Raw genomic sequence first — 13,530 nt, 5'->3', positions numbered from 1 at the left:
AAAATTAGCTGGGCATGGCGACATGCACATGTAGGCCCAGCTACTCCAGGCCCAGCTATGCTGTCTCTAAAAAAAAAAAAAAAAAAAAAATTGTGGTCATTATATTTCTATCTATAGTTGAAAACAAGAGTTCACAGTTTAGAGCTTAAGCCTGAATCTTTTTTTTTTTTTTTTTTTTTTTTTTTTTTTAAAAGAGACAGGGTTTCCCTCATGTCACCCAGGCTGGAGTACAGTGGCACAATCGCGGCTTACAGTAACCTCAAACACTTGGGCTCAGGCGATCCTCCCACCTCAGCCTCCCAAGCAGCTGGGGCTACAGGCACAACCACCACACCCAGCCTGAATCTATTTAGATAGATTTTTAAAAATATGGCGAACTGAGCATTTGTAGAGAAATAAAAGAGAATGATAACTTATGAAAATATATTTTAGAAAGCAAAATATTCCCTCTCCTTATCATCTCTCTAGATTTTTAGATTTTATTCTAAACTAATACTCAGTTTTTAAATGTTCATGGTTCATATTGTCAGGGCACTTTTACCTCAAAAATGCAACGGTTTTGTTTCATAAAGCTTGACTCGGGCATATCTGAAAGTCTTCCAAGGTAACCTGCTGAGTTTCACACAGTGCATTTACTAAGGAAGTTTCAGTTTCCTTAGTTATATTAGTTAATCTCTTTGGGTCTTCATTTTCTCACCTAGAAAATGAGGGAATTACACTAGATTTTCCTCATGTTAGAGTTCTCATTCCTCACATTTCGTGATTTTATATAAAGACAGGCAGGAAAGAAAGCCAGCAAGGGGTGGTTAGTCAGATTAGAAAGACCTAGAATTAGTTGAGGACTTCTGCCTGGGATCTGGGATCAATTTACTCCATGTTCCTCCAACTTAACGCAGCCCAGGATCCCTGCTCAACTATGCTCCACTGTAGATTCTGCTTTAAGAAAATTCCACTACTGTTGGTCTCTGAGCTTTAGTCAGTTTATTGGTACAATCATGCATTGCTTAGTGACAGGGATACCTTCTGAGAAATGAGTCATTAGGCAATTTCGTCCTTGTGCAAACATCGTAGGATGCACCTACACAAACCTAGATGCCATAGCCCACCACACACGAGGCTACGTGTGATACAGCCTACTGTTCCTACGCTACAAACCTGTACGGCATATTACTGTGCTGAATTCTGTAGGAGACGGTAACAAATCGCTAGGGGATAGGAATTTTTCAGCTCCATTATAATCTCATGGGATCACTGTTGTATGTTCGGTCCGTTGTTCACTGAAATATTGTGGGGCATGACTGTACTTCTTAATCTGTTAAAATCAGTATGAAGACTCCTCTTGAATCAGTAATCATTTACACTACGGCAGGGTGCAGGAGTTTGTGGGCCCTTTTGCCCAGTTAAGGAGGAGAAATGATTATAGTGGCAAAGTGTCAGGACAACACCCTCACTTCCACAGAACAAAGAGGTGGTTTTAAAGTGGCTAGACAACAACTAACCAAGTTTATAACTAGATTGTTACCTGACCCTGCAGCTTTTTGGTGTTAAGTATGTTACCTCTCTTGTATTTATGACACTCAAAAGAAGGAAAATATGTGCCATCAAAGGGCTTTTTGACTCCTAGGTGACATGAGGCTCAAAGTTTTATTTTAAAAAGTTATATATCTCTGCTCCCCGGCCCCAAAATAAAACTAAAATATCAGCATCCTCAAAGCTACTGTGACAAACTGAAGTTGTAACACATTTTGTATTTTTAATCAACAAATGCCAAGCTCTACCAATCACTAGGGCTCTACTGTGTAGTTCCTCAGAGTCCAGATTTGTTTGTTACTTCCGACACTCACTTCCCATGACAACCATGGAGAAGTGGAGCAGAGATGCAATCTTGTGTGCCCATGTTTCTTGATCTTTCAGACACTTCTTGCAAAATGGTGATCAACACTGGTTTCCTGCAGATGACTAATGTGGCACTCCAGCCGTGTCAGCCATGACAGAGCTGTCGCTGCTTCACCGAGCAGGCACCCAGCGCACAAGCTGAGGCGAGCTGTTTCGTAGACAGCCTCTGATCATTTACCCTGGCTGCCCTCCCACTTGGCTCTGCATCATGGAGCAATAGAATCATTTCCATTCTTTCTCGGGCTGTTCCATTTTCTCTTGGCCGCTTTCCTCCTCCCAGGGGGGACTGTTTTCTCTCAACTGTCAAAGAGTAACGTTTAAACATTAAAAACAAGACTTCACTCGTGTGAATCGGATAGCACCTCTGCCTGCTCTTAGTGTTTCTCTGTCATGTTCTTATACCTGCCCCATTAATGCCCTGTACGAAGGGACTGGTTCAAGATTACTATTTTAGGGCTGAGGGAGGAAAGAAAGAAAAAAAAGATTACTATTTTAACATCATAATCAAATGATGCCTCATCTCTTCATGTCAAAGAGCATCATTATTCTCCAATTTAGTACTAGAGTTTCATGATCCAAATACTCCTAAGTATATCTAGATCACCCTCCAAACACCCACTGCTTGAACTCCCAGGTTCCTGTTTTCAAAAGGTTCCTTTTAATTCCCAAGTAATTCTCAGAATTTACCTTCTGTGTAGTCTACCTAGTAGAATTTATTTGGTCCCATTATTCTCATTGGTAGATGCAATAATGGGTATAACGCCCAATCACAGATACTGGTAGCACTTCTGGCCAGTAGCTGTAAATCTGAGAAAACTGAGGCCACCAAAGGAAAAAAAAAAAAAAGCCAGACATGCTAGAGAACATGTCATCACATGAGTTTGGAAGTGAAAGATTGCCAAGATCCTTTCTAACCTTTCAGTAAGTCCCTAGAAAATAGCAGACATTCAATCATGAATGAATGAATTTGTAGAGTGAGGGGATTCTTTTGTTTAGGTGGTTGGTTTTTGCCTTCCCTGGAAAATAGCAAAAGAGCAAACTTAAATTTCCTTAGTAGCATTTACACTGACTTCTTCTGGAGTATTTTCCCTTTCCTGCATAAAAGCAGTACCTCATGGTAGCTGTGTCTCAGACTACTCATAGCTGTTACAATCTTATGATAGCTCATACATCCTTTTACTCCTTTATATTCACATTATAATACTAGTAGCTAGCCCTTACATAGCACATAACAAAGAGCCAGGCAACGTTTTAAGTGCTTTATATATATTAACTGAATCTTTACAACAGTCTCATATAGGAGCTATTACTACCTGCATTTACAGATGAGGAAACTGAGGCATTAGTAACTTGCCCAAGACCACACAACTAATAAGGAATGGACCCATTATTCAAACAAACCCAGGCAGCCTATCTCCTGGCCCCATGCGGTGTTCTTCATTATACTATACAGTGAAACAGACTTTTACATTCAGTTCCATGGATTTTAACACATGTATATGCTTCACGACCACCATAATCGGCATACAGAACAGACTCCTCAGCACCCACGTTTCTAACCACCGCACAATACTTCCTCCCATATACTAAAACCCATCACAAGTCTAAAGGCAAGAACTTTCCAACTTTAGGAAGGAAATCCAATTTGAAGACCTCCAAAGTAATGACAATCCCCTCGGAAATTCTGGGTAACTACTGCTTAATTCTCTTCCTGGCTTCCTTTTGAATCCTACCGTAATGCAATTTTCCCTGGAGCATCTGTCGGAGCTGTGTTTTTGTGTGTGTGCTCGTGATGTGCTGCACCCTGGCTGTCTTCAGCAGCGCTGCCCAAACCTAACAGGCGGCCCAGCGTGATTTCCATGCTGTCTCTCCACCTCAGATAGCTTTAAATTGACTGCGCTTTCCAGGCTGGCTGGGAAGCTTTCACATTGCTGGTGAGCTTGCCAAGTACCACGGACAGATCACAGCATGCGTGGAGATCCTGACCCACAGTTCTGATTAAGAAAATAATAAATTAGATACACAGGACATTAGGAACACAAACATCCAAAGAATTGGCCCACTTAAACTAGCATAGAAAATAGACTGTAGTTTTTAATCTTAGTTCTACCAGTGAGATTAGAATTAGAACTGCTGGTCCCTGTTAACTTGCAAGTCAAATAGCTTCAAAAACCAAATTGTTAACTTGGCCCTGAACTTGTTTAAATGGCCCTTTTCAACTTGTGTAGCACTCATCCTACTTCCTATTCCTTGTCACATCTTTCTTACCCTTTACTAAAAAGGGGTTCCTGGTTGCCCAATTAAAAGCTTTCTCTTATCGCCAGTTCTCAGCATTTAGCATCTGGCCTAAAAAGATGTATTTTTTTTTTTCCTGTCTTTGACTTTAAACTATGGTAAAATTATCCACAGGAAGGCAAATTAGAGAAATGAGGACTGCTTTCCTTTAAAATGTCAGATAAAGATGTATTTTATTGAAACACTAGCTTTTTCATTGGATAAATAAAGCTTTATGTAAAGCTAATTCTGAGAAATGTGTCAAAAATTTTCACCATGGGGACTTGGACAAGAGACTGTTCAACAAAGGAGAACAATGTGTGACTGTCCCACTTGCCCACTAACTCCCCCGTTGGGCATGGGGTAAGTCACTTCTAGGTACAGTTGCTCATTTGTTAATTGAAAATGCTTTTTTATTAACTAGATCCGAGGACATGATTAGGTTTGTACCCCTATCTATTGCTGAACAACAAACTGCTTCAAAACTTGCCGACTTTAACCAAGCATTTATTTGCTCCCATTCTTTACTTTAGCAATCTAATCTGGGCTCAGCTCCGTGGCTCTTCTGGTCTTTGGGGACATGCATTTGCAGACAGACAGGCAGGCTGACCTCACTCACAGAAACTTCAGCTGAGATGGCTGTAACAGCTGGAAAGCTAGGCCTTCTTCCACTGGTCACTCGCTCCACCTTGGGTCTCATCCTCAAGCAGACTGTTCACAAAGTGACAGTGTTCAGAAGAGAGGCTGAGAATAGAGGCTGAAGCTCGAAGTCAGGCTACTTCTGCCCCACTTTATTGGTCAGTCAGTCACAATGGCACCACAGATTCAAGTGACTGGAAGGGCTGCCAAGAATTTGTGGCCACTTTAATCTATGTAAGGTTTCAGTTGCATTGATCACCTTGAGGCAAATACAGTGTAACATGCTATCTGTTCTATCAACCTACACAAAGTGAACCCAATGTAAACCTATCAAATAGGAAATTGAATGCTAATTTAAGTTTACCACAGCAGTCTGATAAACATAGTGCTACATGCCTAAGGGAAGGAGGGGAGACAGGTTGTAGACTTTTGATTTCATCATAAATCCTCTATGAATATTTTGCTTTTAATTATGCGTATGTGTTACTTTGGTAAATTTCAATGAAAAAAGAATCCATTCGGATTCAATTCTAGGCTACTTCCTCTCCACCCCCACCAGCAGCACTTACATTAGCAGAAGGCTCTCTCAGGATTCACCTACCTTGGAAGTCCCTATGTTGGGACGGTAATGAGAACACAGAAATGAAGGATCATTATTATCTCAAAATAGTATCTATTGTTCTCCAAGAAGGAAAAGAGGACAATAGTTTGAGGCAAGAATCCAAGCCCAGAGTTCTGAGGCCCTATACGCTCCTTTCCTGGCTCCATAACCAGAGAAAGAGGTGGGGTGACATGTGGTTGGAAGTAATTTCAGAACCCCTTTTAGCACTGGCTATCTGCCAAGCATTTCAGCATTTCTTGATCTGTATCCCTCTCCGCCCCACGCCCACTCCAGTACTGCCAGAGCTCGGTGGGCCCAGGCTTAGACAGGATGGAAGGCAAGGAGCAGGCTGAGTCATATAGGAGGTCCCTTTGTTCCCAAGCCAGTCTTCAATTCAGTGTTTTCCTAGAACCTTATTACACTGGGGATTTGATAGTGTTGAAACCCAAAAAGAAACTATTTGAACTGTCCTCACCAGTTAATGTGAAAACTATCAGCAAAGTGAGAAAAAAAAAATTAGAAAGAAGTTATAAAATGAAAGATGATCTTAAACGCTTCATGAATTAATGTCATCATGTATTTATAGAATTATTAAGTTTAAAGAGGCCACTTACCGCATTTAATGAAAGTGATCAACTGTTCTGCCAGGCTTTGAAGTCACATCTGCCAAAGTCCGAGGGAATATCCTCTGAGATTTTTCCATGCTCTGCTATAAAGCACATTTCCCACACATATAAGTACAGCCCAGAGGATCTCCAGAAAGGTCCTCTCCTCTGGAGATCCCTGACTTGAGAAACCAAGGCCCTGAGATCTCCGACTTCATCTGAATGGGGTGGACTAACCTAGGGCTGCCTGCCTGTAAGCCATCTGCTGACCAGAGACAGAACTCTAGCCAGCGTCAGGGAAGAATTTAAAGGGGTGTTTGTGTGCATGCACACACATGCCCTGCAGACAAGGGGAACACAGAAAAGGCACAGGATGAAGACAGAAAATACCTGTGACTATTATTGCTATCAGTGCTTTCCTGCTGTTGCTGGTCAATTATTAAAAGAAAAAGGAAACATGGCAGGACAGCACCTTACATGTCATAAAGTTTAAAAATTAAGCAAAATACAACAGTATCCACCAGACAGTAAGTGAATAGAAACCCATTTGGGGACATTTGTTGCTTTCACCACTTCCTGCTTTCCAGAGTGTACAGTCTGCTATGTTTCCACCACTCCCTGTTGATTCTAGGACACTGGGGGTCATGAGCCAGCTACAAGTGTCTCCAACTCAAATGATATTCTAGTAAGTGGATCAGATGGGACAAACAGCAAGGCCCACAGCATAGCAGGGTCACTGGGCCCAAGAACTAAGGACATTTTCAAATAAATCCAGACTGAACTTTAAATTATGATACATTCTTACAGTTCTAAGAGCTACCCACATAATAAATGGCTTATCTAAAAACACCAGCTTATGCTATCTCAGGTCTCCACATAAGCAGAATCAGATTATTTTACCCCAGTTTACTTGTAACTCAAAAAGGTGAAATTAATCTGCCAAATGCTGGTAAGCTTCTTATGGTCTTCAGTAATGTAAACCGGTGGTTAGACCTTATGATAGAGAGATGCCAATTTGTTATTCATCATTCTTTCTTGGTTTAAGAAACGCTACAGGAAACATTCCAAATACATCTTCTGTGTAAAAGAAACTTCGACATAAAGGTTCTAAGAAATGGTTACCATTGGCAAATGTGAAAGAAGTTGTACCTTAAAAACGCAAGGATCAACAAACGTAACTCGTACCGTTTTAAGAAATAAATTATGGGTACTATGAACCATTCACTTAACATGGTTTCCACTCTCAAAAGACTTCAACCGTCAACCCATTTTGGCAGTAAGGATGTCACAGACATTACAGACATTAAAGTGATTAAACCATGATACATCCTGCTACTGTTTGAATATGTCCCCCCAAAGTTCACGTGTTGGAATCTATCCACAACGCAAGTGTTGAGGTGGGACCTTTAAGAGGTCTCCCTGCCCTCGAGAATGGACTGATGCCGTTATCTTGGCAGTGAGTGCCTGATAAAACGGTGAGTTTGGCGTCCTTCCCTGTCCCTCGCACACTCTGTCGCCATGTGATGCCTTCTGCCATGTGATGACACAACAAGAGGGTCCTCACTAGGTGCCTTCCCAGCCCAAGAACTGTAAGAAATAAATCTTTGTTCTTTATAAGTTACCTAGTCTCAGGTTATTGTTATAGCAACAGAAAACAGACTAAGACACAGCCATCCTACGCAACACTCTGCAGTCGTTAAGAAGAATGAAAATGGTCTTTTTTACTGACCAAGGTCTCCAAATTAAGAGTTCTGCAAATTGTAGAACAGTATCAATCTCACTTATGTAAAAAGTGTATGTAAAAAAAAGGCCAACAGTAAGCAGTTAACAGTGGTTTACTCTGGAGAGGAAACAAATGACATTAAGAGGGTTAGTAGGAGCCAGGCACAGTGGCTCAGGTCTGTAATCCTAACACTTTAGGAGACCAAGGCAGGAGGATTGCTTGAGGCTGGGAGTTCAAGACCTGAGCAACACAGTCAGACCACGTCCACAAAAAAAATTTAAAGGTTAGATGGTCTTCCAGATCTTCCAGGTCAATGCTGCATCAAGATAAAATCCCATCGTGTTGTTTTGATGCTTTGCATAGCCAGAGAGGTTTCTCAACTTGCTCTCCCCTCTCAAAACCGCACAAAAACACACAAGCCTTGTTCTACTGTACGTTCTCATTAACGAAGGAAGCAGACCCTTACTAAGATGGTTTAACACTTTCCCTTAGGTTTCATTTTCTTCTCAGAGCTCCATTAAACACAATAAAAATCTTAAAACAGTGCCTGGCATTCAGTGTACATTCAATGTAACTCAACTTATCTTCTCTTGAAAATATTTTCTTCCAATTATGAATTAAAATTTACTAAACCCTGGCCTGCTACTAAAAAGGAATACATATATTCAAACTATTAAGGGGACCTGTGGTTGCTAAGTATTTAATATTTAAAACCTTCTGTGAACTGCCCAGTTTCTCCCCCACCTCCACCTCCCAGAAAGCAACATGTGTTTAGGAGTACTCACGGGACTGCCACCCCAAACAATAAAAATTGCCGTGACCTTTCTACCTACAGTGGGTCACCTGAGGAAAATAATCTTGAAAATCATTAATACACTCGCAATTCCAGCAAATTAAATTTGGCTTCCCTTGGTTCTTGATGTACCAATAATAAACAAAGGCATCGTGCTTTTTAAAACTTTATTTCAACATAACTATGCTTACAGAAATACACTCATATTGGTTAATAGAATGCAATTTAAGTTTAACTTATCCTACACAATTTGGACCAAAAACTTGGTACATGGTTTAAAATTTTTAAAAAAAGGATTTGCAATCTGGTTTATTTTCATCTAATACAAATGTATAAAAGATCCATCAAATGCTGCTAAAGGCGGCAGCAAGAACCTTGAGAAATTTACCTTTGGTTTGCCTCAGAAAAATAACACGTATTGCACTGTATAAGTTTATAAATTGGTGCAACAAAACATTGTTGTAATGTTTCAATGCCAGTTTACAAAGCACAATAACTCATGGATGTGGAAGGGGGGGAGCCTATGTACACGTGTGAACAGTAAAAGCTATCTGATTTAGTTCATATTGCATGTAGACTGAAAATCTACACAAACCAAGATTCAGATAATTTCTTCAATTCTGCTGAGGTCAACAAGGAAACTCGGCACACTAGCTGTATGTTTTTCTGACTTATGCAAAAAAGAAGAAAATTAAGTTTCTTCCCCAGCTTTTCAGTCCAGAATTGACAGTATACTACAGGCAAGGTATTCCTTCCATTGTCGACATTCATGCAATGAGGGGTAACATGCAGTGAGGTCCACTTGGGTTTTAATTCATATCAGCACTCAAATGCAAAATAGTCTCCAAAGTTAATGACCACATGACTTTAGAAGTGACTCTTAAAAAAATAAAATGGCCCTTCTTGGAAGACTAAAGCAAAACATCCAGCTATAGTTATAAGAAGCCTTATCAAAAAAAAAAAAATGCAGCCCCTTGTGAATTACACCTCAATAAAAAAAGTATCCCCAAAATAAGCAGCTCTGAATAAAAGAAGAAAAATATAACTTAAAATATCTTGAAAACCAATGTGAATATAGGTTCAAAAGATAGTTAACAGATTCATTTTCATACGACTACCTAGGATTAAGGCTTATACTGTATTCTAGTATTTCAAGTTCATTACTAGTTACTAAACATCAATTTACAAATACATGTTCATTTTTTTTTCCTTTATCAAAAGGGAAAATTCTAGCTTCAATTCTATCCAGTGGGAGGGAGAAGGGACTAGAAAATAAAAAGATTCAAACAGTTCCATGCAAATAACACATTTTTCAAATGGAGGAACTTCAAACTGGACCGGAAGTTCATATTGCTAATATACTTTTCATTGAAACAATTTTTAGTAAGTACAAATACATGGCATTAAGGTTCAGAACCTAATATAGGCCTGACAATCAACTCATTATTTTCTGGAAGAAAGGCCTCAAGTCCCAATCCATTTCCAGTAACAATGCTTTTACAGATCAATTTAATAATAAGGGGTTTAATTTCCTTCATATTTTTATTTTTAGCATTCTAGTCTTAAAGACTAGATTAGAAATTAGTTCAATTCCCCAGACGGCAATTTTTTTTCTTTTGCAGTATGAAAGAATCCACAAAAACCTCTTCCCCAAATAGATTCCCAATATTCAATCTGTGCTTAAGATGAATCTTTTTCTCTATAATGTAAACTGTAACTTAGGTAAAATGTAGCCACGAACATTAAACTAGTTGTTAGAAAGATTTAACTAGGTTTATAATTTAAGTTTTAAAACATAAATATTTGCAGCTTGATCTTTTGTTGACAATGATTGTCGGAGCCTAGAATTCAACATTTACAAGTTCCCATTCATGCACACAAAGCACACACCATTATCACACTACTTACTCCTCATGTTTGAGAGAATCTTCTGCTTTCTTAAATCTTTGGCCTCCCAGTCAATTCCAAGTCCGAACAACTTTTTGTTTGTTTTTTTTTTTTTCCTTTTCCAAACAGCTTTTAACTCAGACTTCTCTCTCAGATTTTTCACAAGTTTTCCATTCACACATCATTAACGTTTTTCCTAACCTTTCATGTTGTACTGCCAAAATCTGATAGCTACCCTCAAAGAGATCACCAGATTAAAAAAGAAGTAAATGAAATATAAAGTGGTTCTACCAAAATAGAATATGGGAGGTCAGAACTCAAAATTCCCTATTGGGATTATACTTTATTTTAATGCAATGAATAACTACGATCAGTAAGGAAAATCCTATGTTGGATTCTTTCATAATCTTTGGCAACTGGCCAAAGAATCTAGGAAAAAAAGTTTTGGAGTACACGCCCTTTTTCATACAAAGTGCCCCACAGAACACCAGAATAACTGTAATCCATGTGAGGCCTCACCTGTAGAAAGAGGCTGTCACAGGGGACAGCCAGGACACCCACGAGTTTGTGGAGATCCCTGAGAAAGTATGATTTTTTAAAATCTGGACTGTACTTAAGTTTCACCAGCCTTTTTCACTGTATTTATAGGAAGCTGCAGCTGGTCTGCCAGCACTCATACCACCGCTCTTATCCTAGGGTTTGCTGTACCATAGCTATGGCTTTGGAATCTCCCAAGTGATATTCTGTAAAAACTTGAAGGAATAATTATGTCTCCTGATTCCAGGTTTGCAATGTCCATCACTTACAGTTCTTTATTCGGTTTAAGTAGCCATACTGGACGCCAACCATCTATGAGAAAAGGTTTTCTTCAAAGATATGATTTAACACTCTACAATCAGGAATTAGCTGTACCAAAACACACAAAAAAACCCAATAACTGATGGTTGGTGTTTGAGATAAAAATTTGTTCAATATGGAACCTAGTGGTTAATTTACTACAAAATCAAAACTGAGAGCTGTTGAATTTACTACATCCACTCAAAATAAATAACTTATACGAAATACAGATTCTGGCATAGATATGTGAAAATCAAAATCAAAGGATTGAATCTGCATGTTTCATTTGCTCACAAACTTGCACACACTATTATTCTGCAAAAAAGACAATTGCAGCAAAGAAAAAGAAAACTGCCCTTTTGCAAACAAGCCTAAAAGCATCCCTCCTCCAGAGAGGCCAAAATAAACATGCATATATGTATAATATAAGTGTTACTGTTCAACACAACTGCTATTTCTAGAAAATATTTAACTGCATAGGTTAAAAAAAAAAACACAAAGCAATGTGCAACATCTTAAGCCATTAAAGCACCAAAATAAAACACACCAAAATCACTGTTTTTATGACAATTAACATATACAAATTAGAAATATTGATCAAAATTCAGGAAGTAAATACCTGGACTGATAGAATGTCCATTGTTGGGAGAATTTCTCTTCGATTTAAATGTCTTCTCTTCTCTAAAAAAAAATCTTAAAGTGCTAACTTTATATAAAGCAGGCAAATTCTTCAAGTAATTTGCTATTAAGTAGGCCAATTTTTTATAGAGCTAAACAAGGAACTAAAAACAAACTAAAGTAAAACAGGAAGACAGACATGGAGAAAAAAACTGACAAGCTGTAGCTGGACAAAGCAATAGAATGCTATTATACCATCTTGGCCGTCTCATTTCAGTTAAACACATACGCTAATAGATTTAGGTTTATCTGCTGGTTTAGTACACTAACTCCCTTGGATTTGCTAAAATGTATACAACAATCAACAGGTCTATATAAAGTCCTAAGGAAAAGAATGCCACTTAAAAATCAACACTGGACACTAATTAAAGCAATCTTAAAAAGTTGTCTACTATTATAAGTGGATATAAAATGTAATAGACCTTAGAACTAAGAACTGAAACCTTGTCCAAAGTTTCATTACTCCTGTCCTTGAGCTGCTTTTTCTAGGAAGTACACATTAACCAAATGGCGATTGAGGTGTTTGCTGAAATCTTTCTCCTTTCTGAAAGAGCGATCGCAGAAGATACAGATAAAATCTCCCTTGGACACCTTCACTGCCAAGGCTTCCTTTGCATTTTTTCTACTAGCTTCCTGTGGAGCTGGCCGAGCCCCATGCAATCCGGAATCATCACTACCCTCTGACATGTTGTCACTTAGGTCACTTCCATCATGACTGTGTATGCCTTCGTCTTCATCGATTTCCTGAGACTCGCTTACTGCCATGGTGATGGGAGGTGATGTCAGAGGAGTTTTGGACGCGGCTTCACTTTCTTCTGTTGGTGGGGGAAGGAGCGATGGCGAAACTGGTTCTTCGACTGCGGAGTCTTTGCCAGGCAGACTCTCTGTGGTGTTCTGACCAGTGTCCAGTTCCATTTCACAAACAGTACCGTCGGTCTGGTATTTACCATCTAAAGTTTCACCCTCTGGCTTATTCAAGTTTTGTCCAGAGGAGGAAACGTTGGTGGATTCCTTGATAAAAGCAGCAAGACCAGCTAGGCTCTCATCTGCCTCTTCTGCTCCTTTCTGAAGAAGGGCTTCCTTATTTCCTTCACCTTCGGAGAATAATTTTTGGTCTTTTGATGCCTCTTCTTTTAAGCTTTCCTTTGGCAGCAGCGGTGACGGTGCTAAGAGATCCTGTGTCCTTGCGCCTTCCTTCAGAAGTCGGCTGTCTTTCACAGGCACCAAGCCAACTTCAATGAGGACTTGCTCCTTCCGTGCCATTTCACTCTGCATGTTAGCCTTTTCCTTCCTATCTTTTCGGAGAGGAGACTTTTTGGGAATTGGCTCCATGTGAAGAGGAGGATCTAGGGAAGGAGGTGGCTCCATCTGAGCAGGGTCCTCCTGAACAACAACCTCCACAGGAGGAGGCAGTTCCATCTGAGCAGGCTCCTTCTCAACCACCTCCACAGGAGGAGGCAGCTCCCTCTGAGCAGGCCCCATCTGAGCAGCCTCCACAGGAGCAGGCCCCATCTGAGCAGGCCCCTTCTGAACAGCCTCCATGGGAGGAGGCCCCATCTGAACAGCCTCCATCTGAGCAGGCCCCTTCTGAACAGCC

The 13,530-nt window shown here is 39.8% G+C and overlaps 1 protein-coding gene across 1 annotated transcript in view; it reads right to left on the bottom strand.

Annotated features, from left to right (window-relative positions):
* Positions 1-11,763: 11,763 nt before the first annotated feature.
* Positions 11,764-13,530, bottom strand: part of REST (RE1-silencing transcription factor) — an 18,612-nt gene continuing 16,845 nt past the window's right edge. The window contains exon 5 of the mRNA XM_012641111.1: positions 11,764-13,483. Coding sequence (XP_012496565.1) covers positions 12,393-13,483 — 1,091 coding nt within the window. The 3' untranslated portion in view covers positions 11,764-12,392. The remainder of the gene's footprint in view (positions 13,484-13,530) is intronic.

Source organism: Propithecus coquereli, unplaced genomic scaffold (assembly GCF_000956105.1).
Source record: "Propithecus coquereli isolate 6110/MARCELLA unplaced genomic scaffold, Pcoq_1.0 Scaffold162, whole genome shotgun sequence".
Classification (NCBI taxonomy): Eukaryota; Metazoa; Chordata; class Mammalia; order Primates; family Indriidae; genus Propithecus; species Propithecus coquereli.
Note: the sequence above shows the minus strand (reverse complement) of the source record. Positions and strands in the feature narration are given on the sequence as shown.